At 47.0% G+C, this 18,920-nt stretch overlaps 1 protein-coding gene across 2 annotated transcripts in view; it reads left to right on the top strand.

The window, feature by feature from the left end:
* Tgfbr2 (transforming growth factor beta receptor 2) overlaps window positions 1–18,920 on the top strand; it is a 90,587-nt gene that overhangs the window by 34,220 nt on the left and 37,447 nt on the right. For both annotated transcript variants that reach the window (XM_057767568.1, XM_057767567.1), the window contains 2 exons: window positions 8,652–8,820; window positions 10,757–10,947. In XM_057767568.1, the coding sequence (XP_057623551.1) occupies window positions 8,652–8,820; window positions 10,757–10,947 (360 nt within the window). The remainder of the gene's footprint in view (window positions 1–8,651; window positions 8,821–10,756; window positions 10,948–18,920) is intronic.

Genomic DNA, 18,920 nt, shown 5'->3' with positions numbered 1-18,920 from the left:
TTGGGCGAGGCAAGGATGCTCCAAAAGAACTTGCCCTGTCTCTGGGTGAAGTTACTAGGTCTCCCCATTGATCAAACTCTCAGAAAGCTTGAGGATACCCAACATGTGAGAGAAGAGCAGCCTCCTGCGGCAGAGAGGGAGAAAGTGGGGGTGGAGAGAACATCCCCAAGGCAGCAGAAACTGTCCAGCCCAGTTGTCCACTCCATACCCCTCTCTGCATCTCACTTCTTTCCTGAGTGTGGTAGCTTGGGCGGTGCCACTTACAAAGACAGAGCTGTCTCCTGCTTTAGGTCCACTCTGTTGTATGGCTTGGGTGGGCCTTGTAGATGCTGCTGCAGGGAAGCCAGCAGGGAAGGGAACACGTGCCTCCAAGTGAAAGTGCCAGGTGAGAGGCGATTTGCCTTTGCTGTTTTCATAGATACTGTCGACTTTCCTGAAGGAGCACAGACCTGCACCCATTCTGTGAGCGCGTTTCTGCCCCACACCTTGGCCAGCTCACTGTGGGATCTGACTTGCTCATCTTTTCTTTCTTCATCTCTATTTCCCTCTTCTTATTTATTCTTTTTTCTTTGTCTTCCTTCCTTCCTTCCTTTTCACCTTTTTTCTCCCTTCAATGTCCCCCTCCAATTTTCCTTTCCCCTCCCATCTTCTATTTCCATCCCTCTGTTACCCTCTTTCTTCCTCTCTTTTTAAAAAACATTTTTGAAATAGAGTCTCACTTTGTAGCCCAGGCTAGCCTGGAACTTGACAGCTCAGGCTGTTTTCAAATTCACAGCAATCCTCCTCCTTCAGCCTCTCAGGTTGGGATTACAAGCATGAGCCACACCATGCTAGACTTGGATGATTTTTGCCAGTACAGGGCAGGTGGGGTCAGCACCCACTGTAGCCAGGGTTTCCCTCATTAGCCGTATAGATCAGAGTCTTTAAGTCCTTACCCTCTGATGACAAGAACAGAAACTGCTGTTAAAATGTTTTTCTTTCCAGAGCAACAGGGAAGAGGAACCGCCCAGTGGGCTGGGCCATTCATTTTTAGGGACCCTCAATAATTGCACTATTATTTGTTGAGATTGTTTTACTTACAAAGCAGGAAGCATAAGGCACTAGCGTTTCAAATAGATTTCAGAGCATTAGCTCTGTCATCCTTGGAAGTTGTTAACAAAGCATTTTGTATGTGTACATACATGTGTGTATGTTGGGAGCAGAAGATAACCCCAGGCAACATTCTGAAATAGCACCATTCCCTCCCCTCTTTTGAAACAGGGTCTCTCATGGGCCTGCAGGTCACCCAGTAGGCTCTGTCAGCCACGGGTCCCCGGTAGGTTCTGCCGGCCGCGGGTTGCCCGGTTGGCTCTGCTGGCTGCCAGTAAGCCCCAGGCGTCTTCCTGTTATTGCCTCCCAGCACTGGGATCATAAGTGTGCCATTGTGTTCTGCCTTTTTACATGGAATTTAGGGTTGAACTCAGGTCCCCATGCTTTGCAAAACAAACCCTTTGCTGACTGAACCGTTACTGTCTTCCTGGTTCCATTAATAAAGTACCATGGCCGCAAAACAGTTGTGCAAGAAGGTGAATGCATGCCTTCCTGCAGCCTCCATGGTTCCCCAGTGAGCTAAGTAATAGCTGCCTAGTACCAGTGTCTAGGGACCACAGTGCATTGTCACCTGAAGACACATGCTCGGCTTGCCCATGTCAAAATACTCTAATTACATTGGGAAGTAGAGTCAAACACATTGTTTTAAAAACGAAAACTCAATGAGGAAGCATTTTTGCATTTGCTGGATGACCACCATATTGGGTAGGAGTGGGAACTTTTGATTCCCACTGACTTGCTTCTTTGTTCTGGGTGGGAGGTCATGTGGCCGGCCAGTGGACTCGTCCCACCTGGTCTTCTGAGCCGTGGGTGTTAGCTGCCGGCTTTGCAAACCACATCGCTGTCTGCCAGATGGCAGCCTGGGTGTCTGACTCTGAAATGCCAGCTGCAATTAAAACCCATTCAGAGAGCAAGTCTTTCAGCGCAGGCCCAGATGGTGTACCGGCCTCTGGGCCTGTGATCACTTAAGGAGGCCGAGCTCCAGAGGAAAGCAGATGGAAGGAGCAGGGAGAGGAGACATGCCTGGGAAATTCAAGGACGCAGTCTTCCATTTTGCCAGCCCTAAAATCCACAGAGGAAGGGGAAAAGGGCGAGTCTTCTTGCTGTGTGTAGTGATCCTCCATCTCAGAGGAGAACATCAGGCTTGCTAGGTGGGTAGTTGTGTGGAGTGTATGTGGCTTCCAGTGTGTGTGTGTGTGTGTGTGTGTGTGTGTATGTGTGTGTGTGTAAACCAGAACACAACCTCAGGTGTCATTCCTCAGGTGACAGACATCCTCCTTTAAAAATACTTTATTGTTTGAGATAGGGTCCCTCAGCCTTCACTAGTTTGAAGTTTACTAAACAATCCAGACTGACTGGCTAGCAGGCTCCATGAATATGCCTGCTTCCATCTCCCCAATGCACTGCCATGCCCATCTCTTTTCTTTCTTGTTTATTTTGTTTTGTTTTGTAAATCATGGAGTCTGGGGATTAAATTTAAGTACTCATCCTTGCCAGCCAAGCCCTTTAATAACGAGCTATGGTCTCCCTAGTTACCATTCAGCCTTGAAATGAAACCTTAGTCTTGGCGCTGTCATGAAGGCATTTTGAATCTGTGATTGGCAGCTGTGGTCAGGTGGTTTTAACTAAAGGAGGGTGCCATTAATCACGTGAGTCAGTTATATACTAGACAAGCGAGCACTGAGGTTTCCTGGGGCAGAATTCTGCCCAGACACCTGAACACGAGCTCCTGTCTGGTTTCTACACTTCCGGTCTTCCCTACAAAGGTCTGCTGCACCATCTCCTACAGCCCCGCGAGCCAGTGCTAGCCAGTGCACTCCCCACACCTGCAGATTCAATGTTTCCCTTCAGGGCTTCCCATGCATATTAATATTTGACAAGCAGTTGCAAAGCGTAGCGAGTTCTATTCACAGTTTGCTGCGAGCTATTCTTTGAGCTGCTTCCCCTTTCTTTAAGTCCATCACTGACAACGACATTACGAAATTTACAGCACCAAGCCAGACATCACAGGTGGCTATGGAGTAAATGAGCTATATCAGGTTCTTCCCAAACCTGGCCCATCATAGGGGAGTGCATGAATTCAGAGTCATACGAATGAATAATGTTGAAATGGATCACCGGATAGAAGTCATTGTACAAGCCTGAAGATCCTAGCTGCATCCCAAGAGAGAAACAACTCTGCAAAGTTAGCCTGTGTCCATGCTGGGGCATGCTTGCTGTTTCCACACCTCACACACACAATAGTAATAAATAAGAAGGACCAAGTTCCATGACTTGAACATATGTCTGGCAAAATGTTAAGTGCTCTTGGTGAAATCCTGACTTCCCCTAACTTTCCAGACCACTGGTAGACACCATTTCAAAGACATGGACCAAAAAGTCTTAATCCCAACTAAAAATCTGACTTCTTAGGCTGCTCCTCATAGAGCCTTAGACAACAGAATTATTCTAGAAGTCAATGGCTCCATTCAAGGTCAGAACTTAGTGCCCCTGCTGCAGGCACCGAGTGTGGGGAAAATGCGAGAGAATGATGGTATGACCCAGGGTGAAGGGTTTGCCATTACTCAAAGGCTTGTTGGAGAGAAGTGAAATGTGATGGACCTCGTGAGTCTGTCACATGCTGTGACAGCTGTCCCTGTTCGCAGGCCAGAGTGATACTTTCTAGGTGAGAGGCCCTCTCACTGGGACTTCTTTTTTTTTTTTTAAGTTTTTTTTATTAATTTATTTATTTATTAAAGATTTCTGTCTCTTCCCCCCCCACCGACTCCCATTTCCCTCCCCGTCCCCCAATCAACTCCCCCTCTCTCATCAGCCCTAAGAGCAGTCAGGGTTCCTTGCCCTGTGGGGAGTCCAAGGACCTCCCACCTCCTTCCAGGTCTATTAAGGTGAACATCCAAACAGCCTAGGCTCCCACAAAGCCAGTATGTGCAGAAGGATCGAAACCCAGTGCCATTGTTCTTGATTTCTCAGCAGTCCTCAATGTCCGCTATGTTCAGTGAGTCCGGTATTATCCCATGCTTTTTCAGACCCAGTCCAGCTGGCCTTGGTGAGTTCCCAAAAGAACATCCCCATTGTCTCAGTATGTGGGTGCACCCCTCATGGCCCTGAGTTCCTTGCTTGTGCTCTCTCTCCTTCTGCTCCTGGTTTGGACCTTGGGGTTGTAGTCTGGTGCTCCAATGTGGGACTCTGTCTCTGTCTCCTTTCATCGCCTGATGAAGGTTAATGTCCAGGAGGATGTCTATATGTTTTTCTTTGGGTTCACCTTCTTATTTAGCTTCTCTAGGATCACGAATTATAGGCTCAATGTCCTTTATTTATGGCTAGAAACCAAATATGAGTGAGTACATCCCATGTTCCTCTTTTTGGGTCTGGCTTACCTCACTCAGGATAGTGTTTTCTATTTCTGTCCATTTGCATGCAAAATCCAAGAAGTCATTGTTTTTTACTGCTGAGTATCAACTCCAAAAAATCAGTTGCCTTCCTATACACTAAGGATAAGGAAGCAGAGAGGGAAATCAGAGAAGCATCACCTTTCACGATAACCACAAATAGCATAAAATATCTTGGGGTAACTCTGACCAAGGAAGTGAAAGATCTATTTGACAAGAACTTTAAGTCTTTGAAGAAAGAAATTGAAGAGGACACCAGAAAATGGAAGGATGTCCCTTGCTCTTGGATTGGGAGGATCAACATAGTAAAAATGGCAATTCTACCAAAAGCAATCTATAGATTCAATGCAATCCCCATCAAAATCCCGTCAAAATTCCTCACAGATCTGGAGAAGACAATAGTCAACTTTATATGGAAAAACAAAAAACCCCGGATAGCCAAAACAATCTTATACAATAAAGGATCGTCTGGAGGCATTACCATCCCTGACTTCAAACTCTATTACAGAGCTACAGTATTGGGACTTCTTTTTTGAGAACATTTTGAATCATTAATTTGCCTGTTAAGGGTAGGAAACTCCCTAAGGATAGCCAGCTGCTAATAGAGGATCTGTAGCAATTAAAACATTGCCTTAACATTAGACTTTAACTAAACACACAGAGACCAATTCAGCTATCTGATTGGAAGGCATCTTGAATTTTGGTTAGAGGTTGTCTTGGTGGTGGTTTTTTAGTGTGTGTATGTAGGAGGTACACAGGCATTTGCAGATACACACATGTAGTGTGTGTGTATGTGTGTGTGTGTGTGTGTGTGTGTAGGCCAGAAGATAACCTTGGGTGCTGTTATTCGGACCCATTTCACTTCTGTTTTTAAGCGAGGTCTCTTATCTTTCTGGATCTTGCCAGCGAGGCTAAGTTAATTGGCCCATGAGCTCCAGGGTACCAATTGTCACTGTCTTCCCAGCAACAGGATGACAACTCTGCTTTTGTGCCCAGTTTTTGTTGTTGTTGTTGTATTGTTTTGTGTTTTTACATGGGGTCTGGGGCTGAAGTCAGGATCTCCGTGGGCCAGGAGAAGTTTCTTGGGGTGTTTAGAATTATATCTTTGTTCTGGGCTGTTTATCTAGATGCATTTCCTCACATTAGCGTCCGTTTGGCCACTGATACATCACAGATCAAACCTAAGGAATTCCTGCTTGATGCTGCAAGCCTGGTGGCATCATTTCTTCGTATGGAGTGGGGTGAGCAGTATGGTTTCACCCATCCTCGTGAGTTTACCAGACCTTCAGGGATTCTTGAGAACACAGGGAGGCTTGGGACTCTTCACTTGTTGCTTACAGGCTGCCAGGGCATCTGTGAACCTCTTGAAACCATGAACAAAAGCTGGAGTTTCTCTGCTGCCTATCCTACAGTGAATTCATGAAGCTTTTATCAGAACGACTTGCGACAAACACAGAGGATGAATCGTGTTGTAGTCTGACCACATTTGTCTTAGGACAGTTTCACAAAGGCCCAGAGGGCTGCTGTCACACAAAGGAAAGAGGATGTTGACCTACAGAAAAGAAAGAAGGGTTACAGACTTCCAGGGGGAGGGAGGACTGATGGAAATGTTAAAGTGGGCGTGTCATTTATCAGCTAAAATAGGGTTACTGGGTGGGGGTGAATTGTACCAGACATGCCTCAAGTAAAGTTTACAAAAAGGAAGCCACGGAGCTAGTTAAGGAGAAGGAGGAGGAAAGAAAATATCCTGGGCAAACATTAACAATGGTAGCTTTTATTTTGCTATAATGGTAGAAAAATAAAATAATAAAATAAAATAAAAAGTGTGTCCCTAGCCAGATATTGAGATGGTGTGCTGTAACTCTAGCCTCTTTCGTAATGCACACAGTGCACTGAGCAAACACACATTCCCCTTACACACTGCCTTCCTCCTTAAATACCCATGCTTCCGAATGTGAGGTGTGGGAGCTGTTTGCCTTTCCTCCAAATTCAATGGAAAGACTTCCCCTTGGAGCTCCTTGGAGGGCAACATGCCTGCTGCATCTGTGTGTGCATGTCTAGGCCCTGGTCAGCTCAGGCTGCTGTAGGTAGCATCAGGGGCGAGGGGACTTGTCCTAGTGTCCTTTCCCTTCCCTTCCCTTCCCTTCCCTTCCCTTCCCTTCCCTTCCCTTCCCTTCCCTTCCCTTCCCTTCCCTTCCCTTCCCTTCCCTTCCCTTCCCTTCCCTTCCCTTCCCTTCCCTTCCCTTCCCTTCCCTTCCCTTCTGTCCCTCCTCCCTCCCCTTTTCTGCCCTCCTCTCTCTTCCCCTCCCCTGCCCTTCCCTCTCTCCCTTCCTTCTTTCTTCCTTTCTTTTCTGTATTTTTTTTTAGATGGCCCCTTCTGTTTCTTCTTTGTTGGGTATGTGTTCCAGGCACCAGACCTTTCCAGGCACTTACCCTTGTCAACACATCTGTTTGGTGGCTGCTGCCATCATCAGCCTCAACTGCTCTTAGTGCTATGTTGTCACTGCTGCCTTTTGTCACTTCGCTCCCACGCCTGGGCTTTTGCTAGACAAGAACTGGTCAGTATGGGAAAGGAGACAAGCGAGCGAGCGAACCCTGTCTTTACAGGCTGCTTTCACAGGGGAACTTCTTCCCAGCATTGTCCAGAGGCTGTCTTTCAGCACCACATCCATTGCATACCTGTAGGTTTTGCTTTTGGTTTAGTTTCAAGACAGGGTCAAATGTAGCCTATGCTGGTCTTATGAGAGCTCACATCTTGATCCACATGTAGGAGGCAGAGAAACCCCCACTGCCTCCAGTTCCTCCAGACTGGACTGAACCTCCTAATCCTCACCAGTTTCACCCACTGGGGACCAAGTATTCAAATCTATGAGCCTGTGGGGGGCTAGTCTCATTCAGCCCACCACACTTAATACATAATAAAATAAATCTTCAAGAAAAAAACAAAACACTAAAACACCAAAGCCCAACACCCAGGCTATGTGACCCATTCAGCCAGGACATGTGAAAGCCACCCAAGGCTTTGCTGTTTCTCCAGCTGCTCAAGTGTTGATACTGCACCGTCTAGAAAGGCGAAGCTGATAGCCGCCCTAAGATCTTCAAATGCTAGGCTACATTCCGTCTCCTAAAGACTTGGTTGTCTGTTGAGGAGACCACCAGAGCCCCTAACCAGCAAATAATGTGTTTTTTAGGACAGAGCCAAAACCAAGAAAAGAGCCTGACTGTAGAAAGTACAGTCCTGTACTTCTTTATTTTGTTATCTTAAAGGAAAATCTAAGGGATCGAAAGCGTTGTTCCACAAAAGGATCCAAACACAACCATCGCTGGAAAAGTATATCCATTGTTGTGTTGGTACCAAATTTAAACATGGCCCAGAGCCCCTTGATGCCTATATTTTTAGCTAAGCAGAACAGTCTGGGAGACATTGAGGATTTCAAAATAGTTTCTTACCTAAAAATACACTTCCTGAAATGAACTGAGGCCTGAAAGGGATGAATGGGCTTGCTTTTTTTTTCCCTTCTGTGTTTACTGTCACCACAAGAAAGCAAATCTTAAATATATAAGCTTGTATTTTTAGAGACCCAGGAAGCAGGTGTTGTGCCCAAACAACAAAGGAGGTCACAGGGTGAACCGCTGAGGACAGAAATCCAAAGTGTGCACCAAGGAGAGTGACTGGAAGGAACCGAAGCTGGTATCCTTTGGGCAGGAAAAACTAGCACAAGGAGAGTACATGCCGCCCTTCTCAGGCCTCTCCCGGGGGACCTCTTGGAGAAGTTCCCCCCCTGTTCCTCCAGGCCAGCTTCTGTCCTGCAGCCACTAGCAATCCAAGTGTCGAATCTTAGTGCAACAGAGAACATGAGTTGATGTCCCTCTGCTTGGTTGGATCCATACCAGCTTTGCCTTACTCCATCAACTCCAAACCACATCTTTAATGAACTCCTTTCCTCTCTGCCTACTGACTGCATACAGATGTGACCAGCTGCCTCCACATTCTTTTGTTGACTTATTTGTTCTGGAGGGCGAAAGCACACATAGCACCATGTGATATGGGTGGAGGTCAGAGGACACTGCTCAGGAGTTGCTTCACTCTTTCTCACTCTGGGATCTTACTCAGGCCACCAGGTGCACGTGTGGAGTTCAATAACCCTTTGCTCTTCCTTTCTCTGTCCTCAGTTAACAGTGACATGATGACCAGCGACAACGGCGGAGCAGTCAAGCTTTCGCAACTGTGCAAGTTTTGCGACGTGAGATTGTCCACTTGTGACAACCAGAAGTCCTGCATGAGCAACTGCAGCATCACGGCCATCTGCGAGAAGCCACATGAAGTCTGCGTGGCTGTGTGGTAAGCGGGCCTTTGAGGAAGGGGGCCTTGCTTTCTCTGTCACCCTACACGGAGCGCTGTGACAAGACCCCTGGCCAAAGCAGTTCCAGGAAGAAGGTTTTGTCCTGGCCAACAGGGCAGTATGGCCCATGATGGCAGAGAAGACGTGGCTGACGGTCACATGGTAGCAGTGTTTAGGGAGCAGAGAATGAACCAGCTGGAAATCAAGTTCATACAGCTGAGCCTATGGGGCACATGCCACATTCAAATCATAACACTTTGTTTTCCGTTCTTGTTAGTCACGCGTGTTCATGGCAACAGTCACTGTTTGTGTCCCTTGAATACAGATACGATATTCTGCCAATTATTAAATCTGATTGCCAGAACACTTCTTTTGCTTTTTTGTTTGTTTGTTTTCGAGACAGGGTTTCTCTGTAGCTTTGGAGCCTGTCCTGGAACTCACTCTGTAGACCAGGCTGGCCTCGAACTCAGAGAACTATCTGTCTCTGTCTTCAGAGTGCTGGGATTAAAGACGTGTGCCCCCACTGCCCTGCCAGAATACTTTTTATTATGATTTCAATGTGAAATGCCCCCCCAGAGGCTCTGACATTTGAACACTTAACCCCCAGGTGGCTCAGTTCACTTCCCAGCACCCGCATGACAGCTCATAACCTCCTCTAATGCCAGTCATAAGAGATCGGATGCCCTCTTCTGGCCTCCTCTGGCACTAAGCACACACATGGTGCACATAAAATTAAAACAAATAAATTAGTATTTAAACAAATATAATGTCCATGCAGAGCCAATCACCTGGGCACTTCCCAAAATATATACCATGCCATTTATCTTTTGATCTCTAGGACAAATTAGTCCCCAAACATGTGGGTGGCAAAGAGATAATCCATTTCTGACACCATGAACTGTTCCTATTTTTCTTTTCTGGAAAAGTAGAACGCAGTGTCCTTCTCTCTACTGTGTTAATCATTTGTTTTCTCCCCCACTCCTTTCTCAAATTCAGGAACTTAAATTTCTTTAATTAGGATCATTCTTCCCCTGTTGTTTTGGGAACCAGCTGTTGTGCCCCCCCCCCCCCCCACACACACACACGGAGTGATTTTTGACCAGCAAGCAGGACCTCCTAGATTTGTTTTGGACCAGAGTGACCAGCAAGCAGAACAAACAGGCTTTAGAAACGGCTTAGTTTTTAAAGCACTTGCTGTATAGGTGTGAGGACCTAAGTTTGATCCCCAGAAACAGCTGGATGTGGTGACATACGCTTGTAATCCCCGTACTCTGGAGGCAGAGACAAGAGCACGCCTGGGGCTTGCTGGCCAGCCAACCTGGCTGAATTGTCCAGTTCCAGGCCAGAGGGATGCCACCTTAGTAATCAAGCTAAACATCTCCTGAAGAACAGTGGTTGAGGTTGACCTCTGGCCCCCACACGCTCATGTACACAGATACGCATATATGAACACACACATGCACAACAAAGACAGAAAGTTCTACCACCACGTCCCTAGGCAGTCTCTTTAAGAGCTCTATGGTTAGACAGGACACCATCCCTGCCTCAAAAGTTAGATGCACAGTGTGAGGCTGAAGTGCCCCAGGAGTGGGAGATTTGAAATGACACAGGTCCACAGGAACCCTCTTTCCCACATTTTTTCCCTATAAAGATTCCAATAAGGCTGATGCCTGAGTTTTCAGGTAGAGATTGCCCAAGGAGAGCTGTCTTGCTTCTAATCCTAAGTAAACTCTGAGCTGAGCAAAAGATGAAGGGAGGTGGGCAAAGTTGATGCAGGAGAGTATGGGAGAACTTAAGGATGTTGGGGAGCAGAAAGTGGAAACTACTTCCTGAAGAAAGGACACACTTGGCTGTTCCATCCAGAGCCTCTTCATTCATTCATTCTCCCATCTCTCTGCCCCTCTCTCTTCCCCTCGCCGAACCTCTGCACCCCAGGAGGAAGAATGATGAGAACATTACACTGGAGACGGTGTGCCATGACCCCAAGCTCACCTACCACGGGTTCCCTGTGGAAGACGCCACTTCACCCAAGTGCATCATGAAGGAGAAGAAAAGGGCCGGCGAGACTTTCTTCATGTGTGCCTGCAACGTGGAGGAGTGCAATGACCACATCATCTTTTCAGAAGGTGAGCTGCCCTCTCTGGCTGCAGTCCTCCAGGGGCGCCCTGCTGGGCCCTGCTGTTCTCTCTGGCTGCAGTGCACCGGGGGTGCCCTGCTCTGCAGGGCTCTGGAGCACGCTCAGAGGACATGTGCCCATTTCCCTGGAGGACAGGGTTCCTCAGGAAGCAGTGGGGTCCATGCTTGCCCTTCTCCGATTTGTTTCCCCAGAATTTATCTTGGTATCCAATGTTGGCGAATAGTTTCTTTTTCCCAGAGCAGTGGTTCCCCAGGTCTCTTCTCAAGGCGGCGGCAGCAGCAGCAGCAACTGAAGATTTGTTAGAAATGTGAATTGTTATTATTATTTAAAATTTATTTTCTCTGTGTGTGCGCATAGATATGTGGAGGTGTGCACGGTATATGTGCGTGTGTGTCACATGTATGTGATGGCCAGAAGCTGACCTTGAACATCACGCTTCAGCAGCCATCTGCCTTGCTTTGTGAAGCAGGGTCACTTATTTGGGGGGCTGGCTGAAGAAATTGTTTTATATGGAGCTATGGATAGACAATGAGTATAGCCAAATGTGCTACTGAGAAACTTTGAATTAATGAACTAATTAATCTGTATATCTATTTATTTACTTATCTTTAGATAGTCACCATGCTGGTCAAATCAGCCTGCAATTCACTATGTACCACCCACGTTGGCCTCAAATTTGGACTTTTCCTGCTTCAGCCTCCTGAGTGCCAAGATTAGGCATGATTACTCTTGATATTGAGATGTTTCAAAACATTCCTCTCATTCATTTCTTTCTATAAAAATAAAACAGCGTTTAAAAAGTCCAGTTGCGGGAGCCTAATAGACGTGTACAGTGAATCATCAGCTCCACAGTCCAGAAAGACCCTCTGCGACTCCCAGGAAGTTCTCTTGTGTCCTTTGGCACTGAGTTCCTGCTGGAGCTCTTGTTTTAGAATTAAATTTTTTCCCCTCCTGTGTTTGCTGACTTCCAGTCACAATCAATAGCCAAGGCCTTGACACAAATCCTTTAGAGTGAGTGTTGGGTGCACGCAGTTTCTGAGGGCTTGATGTGCCTGTATTATTCAACCTACAGATGCCCCAACCTCTGGATGGATGGGTGGATGGGTGGATGGATGGGTGGATGGATGGATGGATGAACAGATGGACAGACAGATAGTTTGGCTGGCCTTTTCTACCTGCTGCATGCTGGATCCTTCACAAGAAGTGACAGATTACAGAGAGACCTTGCCATTAGTCAGAAATCCATCCAGGCATCCCTAACCTGCAGCCTGTAGGACAGCTATGAATGCAGACCAAAGAAATGTCATACACTTACTTCAGACTTCGTACAGTGTACGTATGCGCTTTGTCGATTATTTCATTTTGTGTGTGATTGGTCATGTGGTTCTCCAGCGTGAGCTTTCAGATGACAGCATGTCAGAAGGCTGCGCATGCCCGGACATGTTAAAAAGCTGGTGGTTCTGCTTGCCGCAAAAGCCGTCACCCCTGAAGCCGGGCTCCACGCATTGCCTGGTGGTTTCAGTACCTCCTGCATTGGCCAAGGAAAAGGGGGATAAGAAAGCCTTAAAAACGGGGGCACACTATCCTGAAACTACCCAGCCTTCACAGCTCTCCTGAACACATCTCTCTTCCCATCTCTGAATATCTGTGTAGCTGCAAGACCTGAGAACCTACGCGGTACTCATCTAAATTCAGAATGCAAAGTAGAAGAGGGTGTGTTATGATGGCCACTTGACAGCCATGCGTCAGGCAAGACGTGGTGGGTGCCAGGACAGATGTGCAGTCTGAGGTGTGGGAAAGGAAGATGTTTTTAAATGCAGCTGCCCTGTGACAGGGAGACGGCATGCCAACTTTGCAAGACGTTTATCTATTTCGTTTTTAATATGTGTGCCTGTGGTGTCTGTGTGCACGTGTTTATGAGTATCTCCACATGTGTGGGTACATGTGTGTGTGCACCAGTACACAGAGGCCCAAGGTTGACACTGCTTGCCTTTCTCTGTCGCCTTCTACTTTGTACATGGGGGCAGAGGCTCCCTCAACTCAGCGCTCACCTTTGAGCTCATCTAGTCATCTTACTCTGGGATTCCTGTCTCTGCAGCTAGAGTACTGGGATTCCCCGAGGGTTTGCACATCCACACCAGCGGGCTTTTGTGTGGGTTCAGGGGATCCCAACCCTGTTCCTCATGCTTTGAGTGCAACAAGCCCTTTACCTGCTGGGGCATCTCGCCACGCCCCTCGCAAGTCACCTGCTCTGCCTAAACTGCCAGGGCCCAAGGCGCTCACTGTCTACTCATCTCTTGGTTGTGTTTATTTGTCTGTTTCTTACCCCCTCCCTCTCTTCCTACCGTCCTATCTAGATGAAGTCTTACGTCTTATGTATCCCGGACAGTTTAGAATTCACTAGATAGCAGAAAATGACCTTGAATTCTTGATTCCCCCTTGTTCCACCTCTCAGGTGCCAGGATTCCAGGTGGGCACCAGACCTACCCAGCTTTTACAAGTGCATTAGTGATCTGAACTCTGGTCGTTAAGCTTGTGTGATGAGCACTTTATCCACTGAGCCACCTTCCAGCCCAGCATTTTTGAGACAAGGTCTTCTGATGGCCTAGAACTCACCACCAAGGAGGTTTAGGCTGCACACTGAGTCCCAGGGGTTCTTCTGTCTTTGCTTCCCTGATGCTGGAATTAAAGGAGTGTTGTCTGGCGTCAGGCCTATTCTGGCATCTGGGTTCTACAGCTGCGTTTCTCTGTGAACAGAGCATCCAGATATCTGGGTACCGCACCACAGGCACACTGGAAAGGCTTGCTTTGTTTTAATATGTGCCTCTCTCTGTCTCTCTTTGCTCCCTCCACACCTTCCCCAGTCAAAGGGAGCATTCTGAGTCTAGGATTTCTAATCAAAGCTAACCACAGTCCTTATGTTGCTGGATAATATTACAAATTAAGTGCACTGTTCCTGTTCTGACTCAGGAGCACAACAGGAAGCTGCTAAACAAGAGTGGAAGGGCGGCAGGGCCTCTCAGATCAGTGACTGAGTAGTCACGCTCTGGGCCACAGAGAGCTTGCTCAGGACTGCTTGTTCTTCTGTCGGCATGGCCACACCAAGCTTTTGAATTAGTGCTGCGATGGCATCTCAGGGTTACTGTCAAGACTCTGGGGAGTCCCTAACAATTGCACAGAGCCGTCTGTGTACAACATAGCCATAGTAGTTAGGTTTCCATTGCTGGGACAAAAACCATGAACAAAAGCAATATGGGGAGGAAAGAGTTTATCGGGCTTACATTTCTCATGTTAATTCATCATTGAGGGGAGCCAGGGCAGGAACCCATTGCAGGAACTTCAAGGCAGGAACGGAAGCAGAAGCCATGAAGGAGTGCTTCAGGCCAGTCTGGTGGAGGTAATTCCTCAGTTGAAACCCCTTCTTTCCAGATGCCTCCTGAATGTGTTGCCAAAAAAGAAAAACAAAGAAAACAAGCAAATCCAAACTCTCCAAATCAGCATCTCTTGTGCCAAAGGGAATGAGTGCTCTGAGGCAGCTAGGAGTGGGAGTGATCTGGGGACACAGATACAGGTTGGCCTGGAGAGTGTGTCCACGGTGGAAATGGTTACATCAGTCTTTTATAGCTATAACACAAAAGACAGCATAATATCGAGATAGTTAGTAAATGCATTGTTGGGGGGCATCCAGGCAGGGTGATTCCGACACAGCAGAGAAATCTCTCCCCACATGATTTCACACCCTATCTGATGTTATTCTTAGCTTCTGGCCTGGTGGAAACCAGGGGTCTGCTAGTCCCTTAGCTCATTCCAAAGGTTTCACCTGGTCTTTCAAGGATGTTAAGTCAGATCCTGAGGTCTGTGAAAACCAGCAAGGGTAGTAAAGACAGCCCGAGATAGGCTTCACTCTGTGTCTGCAGGATTCTAACTCAACCACCAGCTCCATCTGGCAGACTAGTCAGTGGCCCTTCTGATCTGTAGCGCAGGGCTAGCTTTTCTAAAAAACTCCAACTAACATGCCTGCCTTACCCGTGCCTCCCTCGTAAGGAGCCTGCTTCTGAATGGGCCAGACTGGCTGGGTGCCTCCAGCATTGCTTCTGAATGGAGCAGACAGAAGAGCCAGCCTGTGCCTCCCCCATCTGCAGCATCACAGGGCTTTGGGAACACTAAAATGTCCGAAGCATTTAGGGGTAGGGGAGGAGGTGGTCACTGAAATGCTGACCCAGCAGTTAAGATTGCTAGCTGCTGTTCCCAGTACCCAGGCCTGGTGGCTCATAACTAATTACAGCTCTGGGGGATCAGACACCTTCTTCTGGCCTCTGAATCACCTACACCCATATGCACACACACACACACACACACACACACACACACACACACGTCAAAAAATAAGATCTTAGGTTAAAAGAAGCACTAGGGAGACTCACCGAGGCAGGTGGAACCAGAGAGGGCCTTGCTAACTCTAACTTCATGCTCACTAAAGGAACAGGACCCAGAGCAGGCATTCTGGCCCCAAACAAACAAATGAACCTTTATTGATTCAGTTGGATAATAGAGTAGAGGGGGACCAGTGGGAAAGCTCTTCAGCTGTAAACATGTAAAGAAAATGAGATGCCTTTGCCCTAAACATTTCTCCAGACACTTCGATATTTTCTAGAAATATAGGTTTAATATGTGATATGTCCATGTGTGCATGTGATATGTCCATGTGTATATGTGATATGTCCATGTGTGTATGTGATATGTCCATGTGTGTATGTGATATGATGTCCATGTGCGTATGTGATGTGTCCATGTGTGTATGTGATGTGTCCATGTGTGTATGTGATATGATGTCCATGTGCGTATGTGATGTGTCCATGTATGTATGTGATGTGTCCATGTATGTATGTGATGTGTCCATGTGTGTATGTGATGTGTCCATGTGTGTATGTGATGTGTCCATGTGTGTATGTGATATGATGTCCATGTGCGTATGTGATGTGTCCATGTGTGTATGTGATGTGTCCATGTGTGTATGTAATGTGTCCATGTGTGTATGTGATGTGTCCATGTGTGTATGTGATATGTCCATGTGTGTATGTGATGTGTCCATGTGTGTATGTGATATGCCCATGTGTGTATGTGATGTGTCCATGTGTGTATGTGATGTGTCCATGTGTGTATGTGATATGCCCATGTGTGTATGTGATGTGTCCATGTGTGTATGTGATGTGTCCATGTGTGTATGTGATATGCCCATGTGTGTATGTGATGTGTCCATGTGTGTATGTGATGTGCCCATGTGTGTATGTGATGTGTCCATGTGTGTATGTGATATGTCCATGTGTGTATGTGATATGCCCATGTGTGTATGTGATGTGTCCATGTGTGTATGTGATGTGCCATGTGTGTATGTGATATGCCCATGTGTGTATGTGATATGTCCATGTGTGTATGTGATATGCCCATGTGTGTATGTGATGTGTCCATGTGTGTATGTGATGTGTCCATGTGTGTATGTGATGTGCCCATGTGTGTATGTGATATGCCCATGTGTGTATGTGATATGTCCATGTGTGTATGTGATATGTCCATGTGTGTATGTGATATGCCCATGTGTGTATGTGATGTGTCCATGTGTGTATGTGATGTGCCCATGTGTGTATGTGATATGCCCATGTGTGTATGTGATATGTCCATGTGTGTATGTGATATGCCCATGTGTGTATGTGATGTGTCCATGTGTGTATGTGATGTGTCCATGTGTGTATGTGGGGAGACATTGTGTGTGTGTGGCAGCTGGATGTTAATGTTTGATGTTTTCCTCTGTCACCTTCTACATTATTTTTAAGACAAGGTCTCTGATACGAAACTTGGGGCTCACTGTTTTAGCAAGGCTGGTCAGCCCACAAGTTCAAGGATTCCTCTTATTCCATCCCCCCCAGGCTGGAGTCATAGGTGCACACCTCCAGACCTGACTTTTGTGTAGATCCAACCTGTGCCCGCCCCCCATGCTGGGGTCATAGGTGCACACCTCCACACCTAGCTTTTGTGTAGATCCAGCCTGCCCCCCCCCCATGCTGGGGTCATAGGTGCACACCTTCACACTAACTTTTGTGTAGATCCAGTCTGCCCCCCCTCGTGCTGGGGTCATAGGTGCACACCTTCACACTTAGCTTTTGTGTAGATCCAGCCTGCCCCCCCACATGCTGGGGTCATAGCTGCACACCTCCACACCTAGCTTTTGTGTAGATCCAGCCTGCCCCCCCCATGCTGGGGTCATAGGTGCACACCTCCACACCTAGCTTTTGTGTAGATCCAGCCTGTCCCCCCATGCTGGGGTCATAGGTGCACACCTTCACACTTAGCTTTTGTGTAGATCCAACCTTCCCCTCCCCATGCTGGGGTCATAGGTGCACACCTCCACACCTAGCTTTTGTGCAAATACAAACTCAGGTGCTCACTCTTGCAGGGCAAGCATTTACCCACTCATCCATCTTCCCAGCCCTCCCTTAAAATATTTTAATAGACATAAGAATTGCATATAATTGGGGAGCAACGTGACATTTAGATTACAATATAACATATACGTACATGTGTCACCATCATCGGTACAACTGGTGCATCACCTACCTCAAACACTTATCACTTCATTGTGTGGAGACTTCCAAAGCTCTCTTTAGTTACCGTTTTGAATATTCAGTAAGCTTTTGTCAACCTAGTGCCTCTGCTGCGCTATAGAACATTAGCCATCATTCCTTCCAATCGACTGCACTCCTGTACTCCGAGCTGCTCTCACCACACCTTCCCCAAGCTCCGGTATCTACTGTTCTGTTCTCTGCTGCTGAGAAGTTAACTTTTTGGTATCAGCAGTATGAGCACCACTCATACTGCTGAAGATTAGAGAAATTCATTTTTAATAGCAGAATGGTGTTCCACCCTGAGCGTGTATGTGTGTGTGAAGATTGTTGCATAGCTTTTCCTGACGATAGGAAAAGGCATCAGCTACTAAGTATGATGCTACCAAAGTCCCGCTTGGCAAAGCAGAGAGTTTATCAGGCTTTACTTACAGAGCACCAGTGATGGGGGGGGGGTACTTACAGGATCACGGGTGACCTCCAAAGCAAAAGTGTAACTTCAAAATCTTTCCCCAGCATGAATGACAACATCCCCAGATGTGCAAGGATGGATACTCCCACTTCCACACTTTACATGTAGTATAGACTTTACTGACTCCAAAGACTGGGACCCTGAACAGCTGGCGTGGAAGGACATATAGAAAGAAGTGGCCAAGAGCTCATCTGAGGGCCCAGGGACTATTCCCATTGCCTCCTTTCCTCCGTCTATGAGGGAAGTCAACAGGCTCCATCCTGAGGGCCTCTGATGTCATCACAGCTTCTCTGTTGAATGTACGGATGACTGTTAGGCTCAAAGGATAGCATCCCACAACAGACAAAGGCACACATTCACATTTTGCTCATCCATTCATCCATCAAGAGATTTTAGTTTCTGTATGTTGGCCATTTTCCATAGTGTTGCAGTGAAGATGTGCATGCAGTGTTCTCAGAATGTCTCTAGACACATTGGTTTTGTTCCATCTAGACTAATGGACCATATGGGAATTCTATTTCTAGCTTTATGACAGCCACCATGGTGCTTTTCATCATGGCCACCATTGTCGCTTTTCATGATTGCTATGTAGGCCAGACTGGTCTAAAAATCTTAGCGATCCACTTGCCTCTAATTCTGGAGTGCTGGCATTAAAAGCATGTACCAACCGCTATGCCTGAATAGAGAATCCTTTTCTCTTTAACCCTCTAATGAATCAGCCATTTGAGACTAACCATTTTGGCAAGTCTGGGTTAGATTGGGAGTCCCTCCCTCATGCTTAAGGTGGATGAGTGGTGGAGGTTGATTCCTGACATCCCCCTGGGGCCTTCACATGCATAGGCATTCACATATATGTACCCCTCCACATACATA

Source organism: Chionomys nivalis, chromosome 4 (genome assembly GCF_950005125.1).
Source record: "Chionomys nivalis chromosome 4, mChiNiv1.1, whole genome shotgun sequence".
Taxonomy (NCBI): Eukaryota; Metazoa; Chordata; class Mammalia; order Rodentia; family Cricetidae; genus Chionomys; species Chionomys nivalis.
This window is presented reverse-complemented; position numbering and strand designations above follow the sequence as displayed.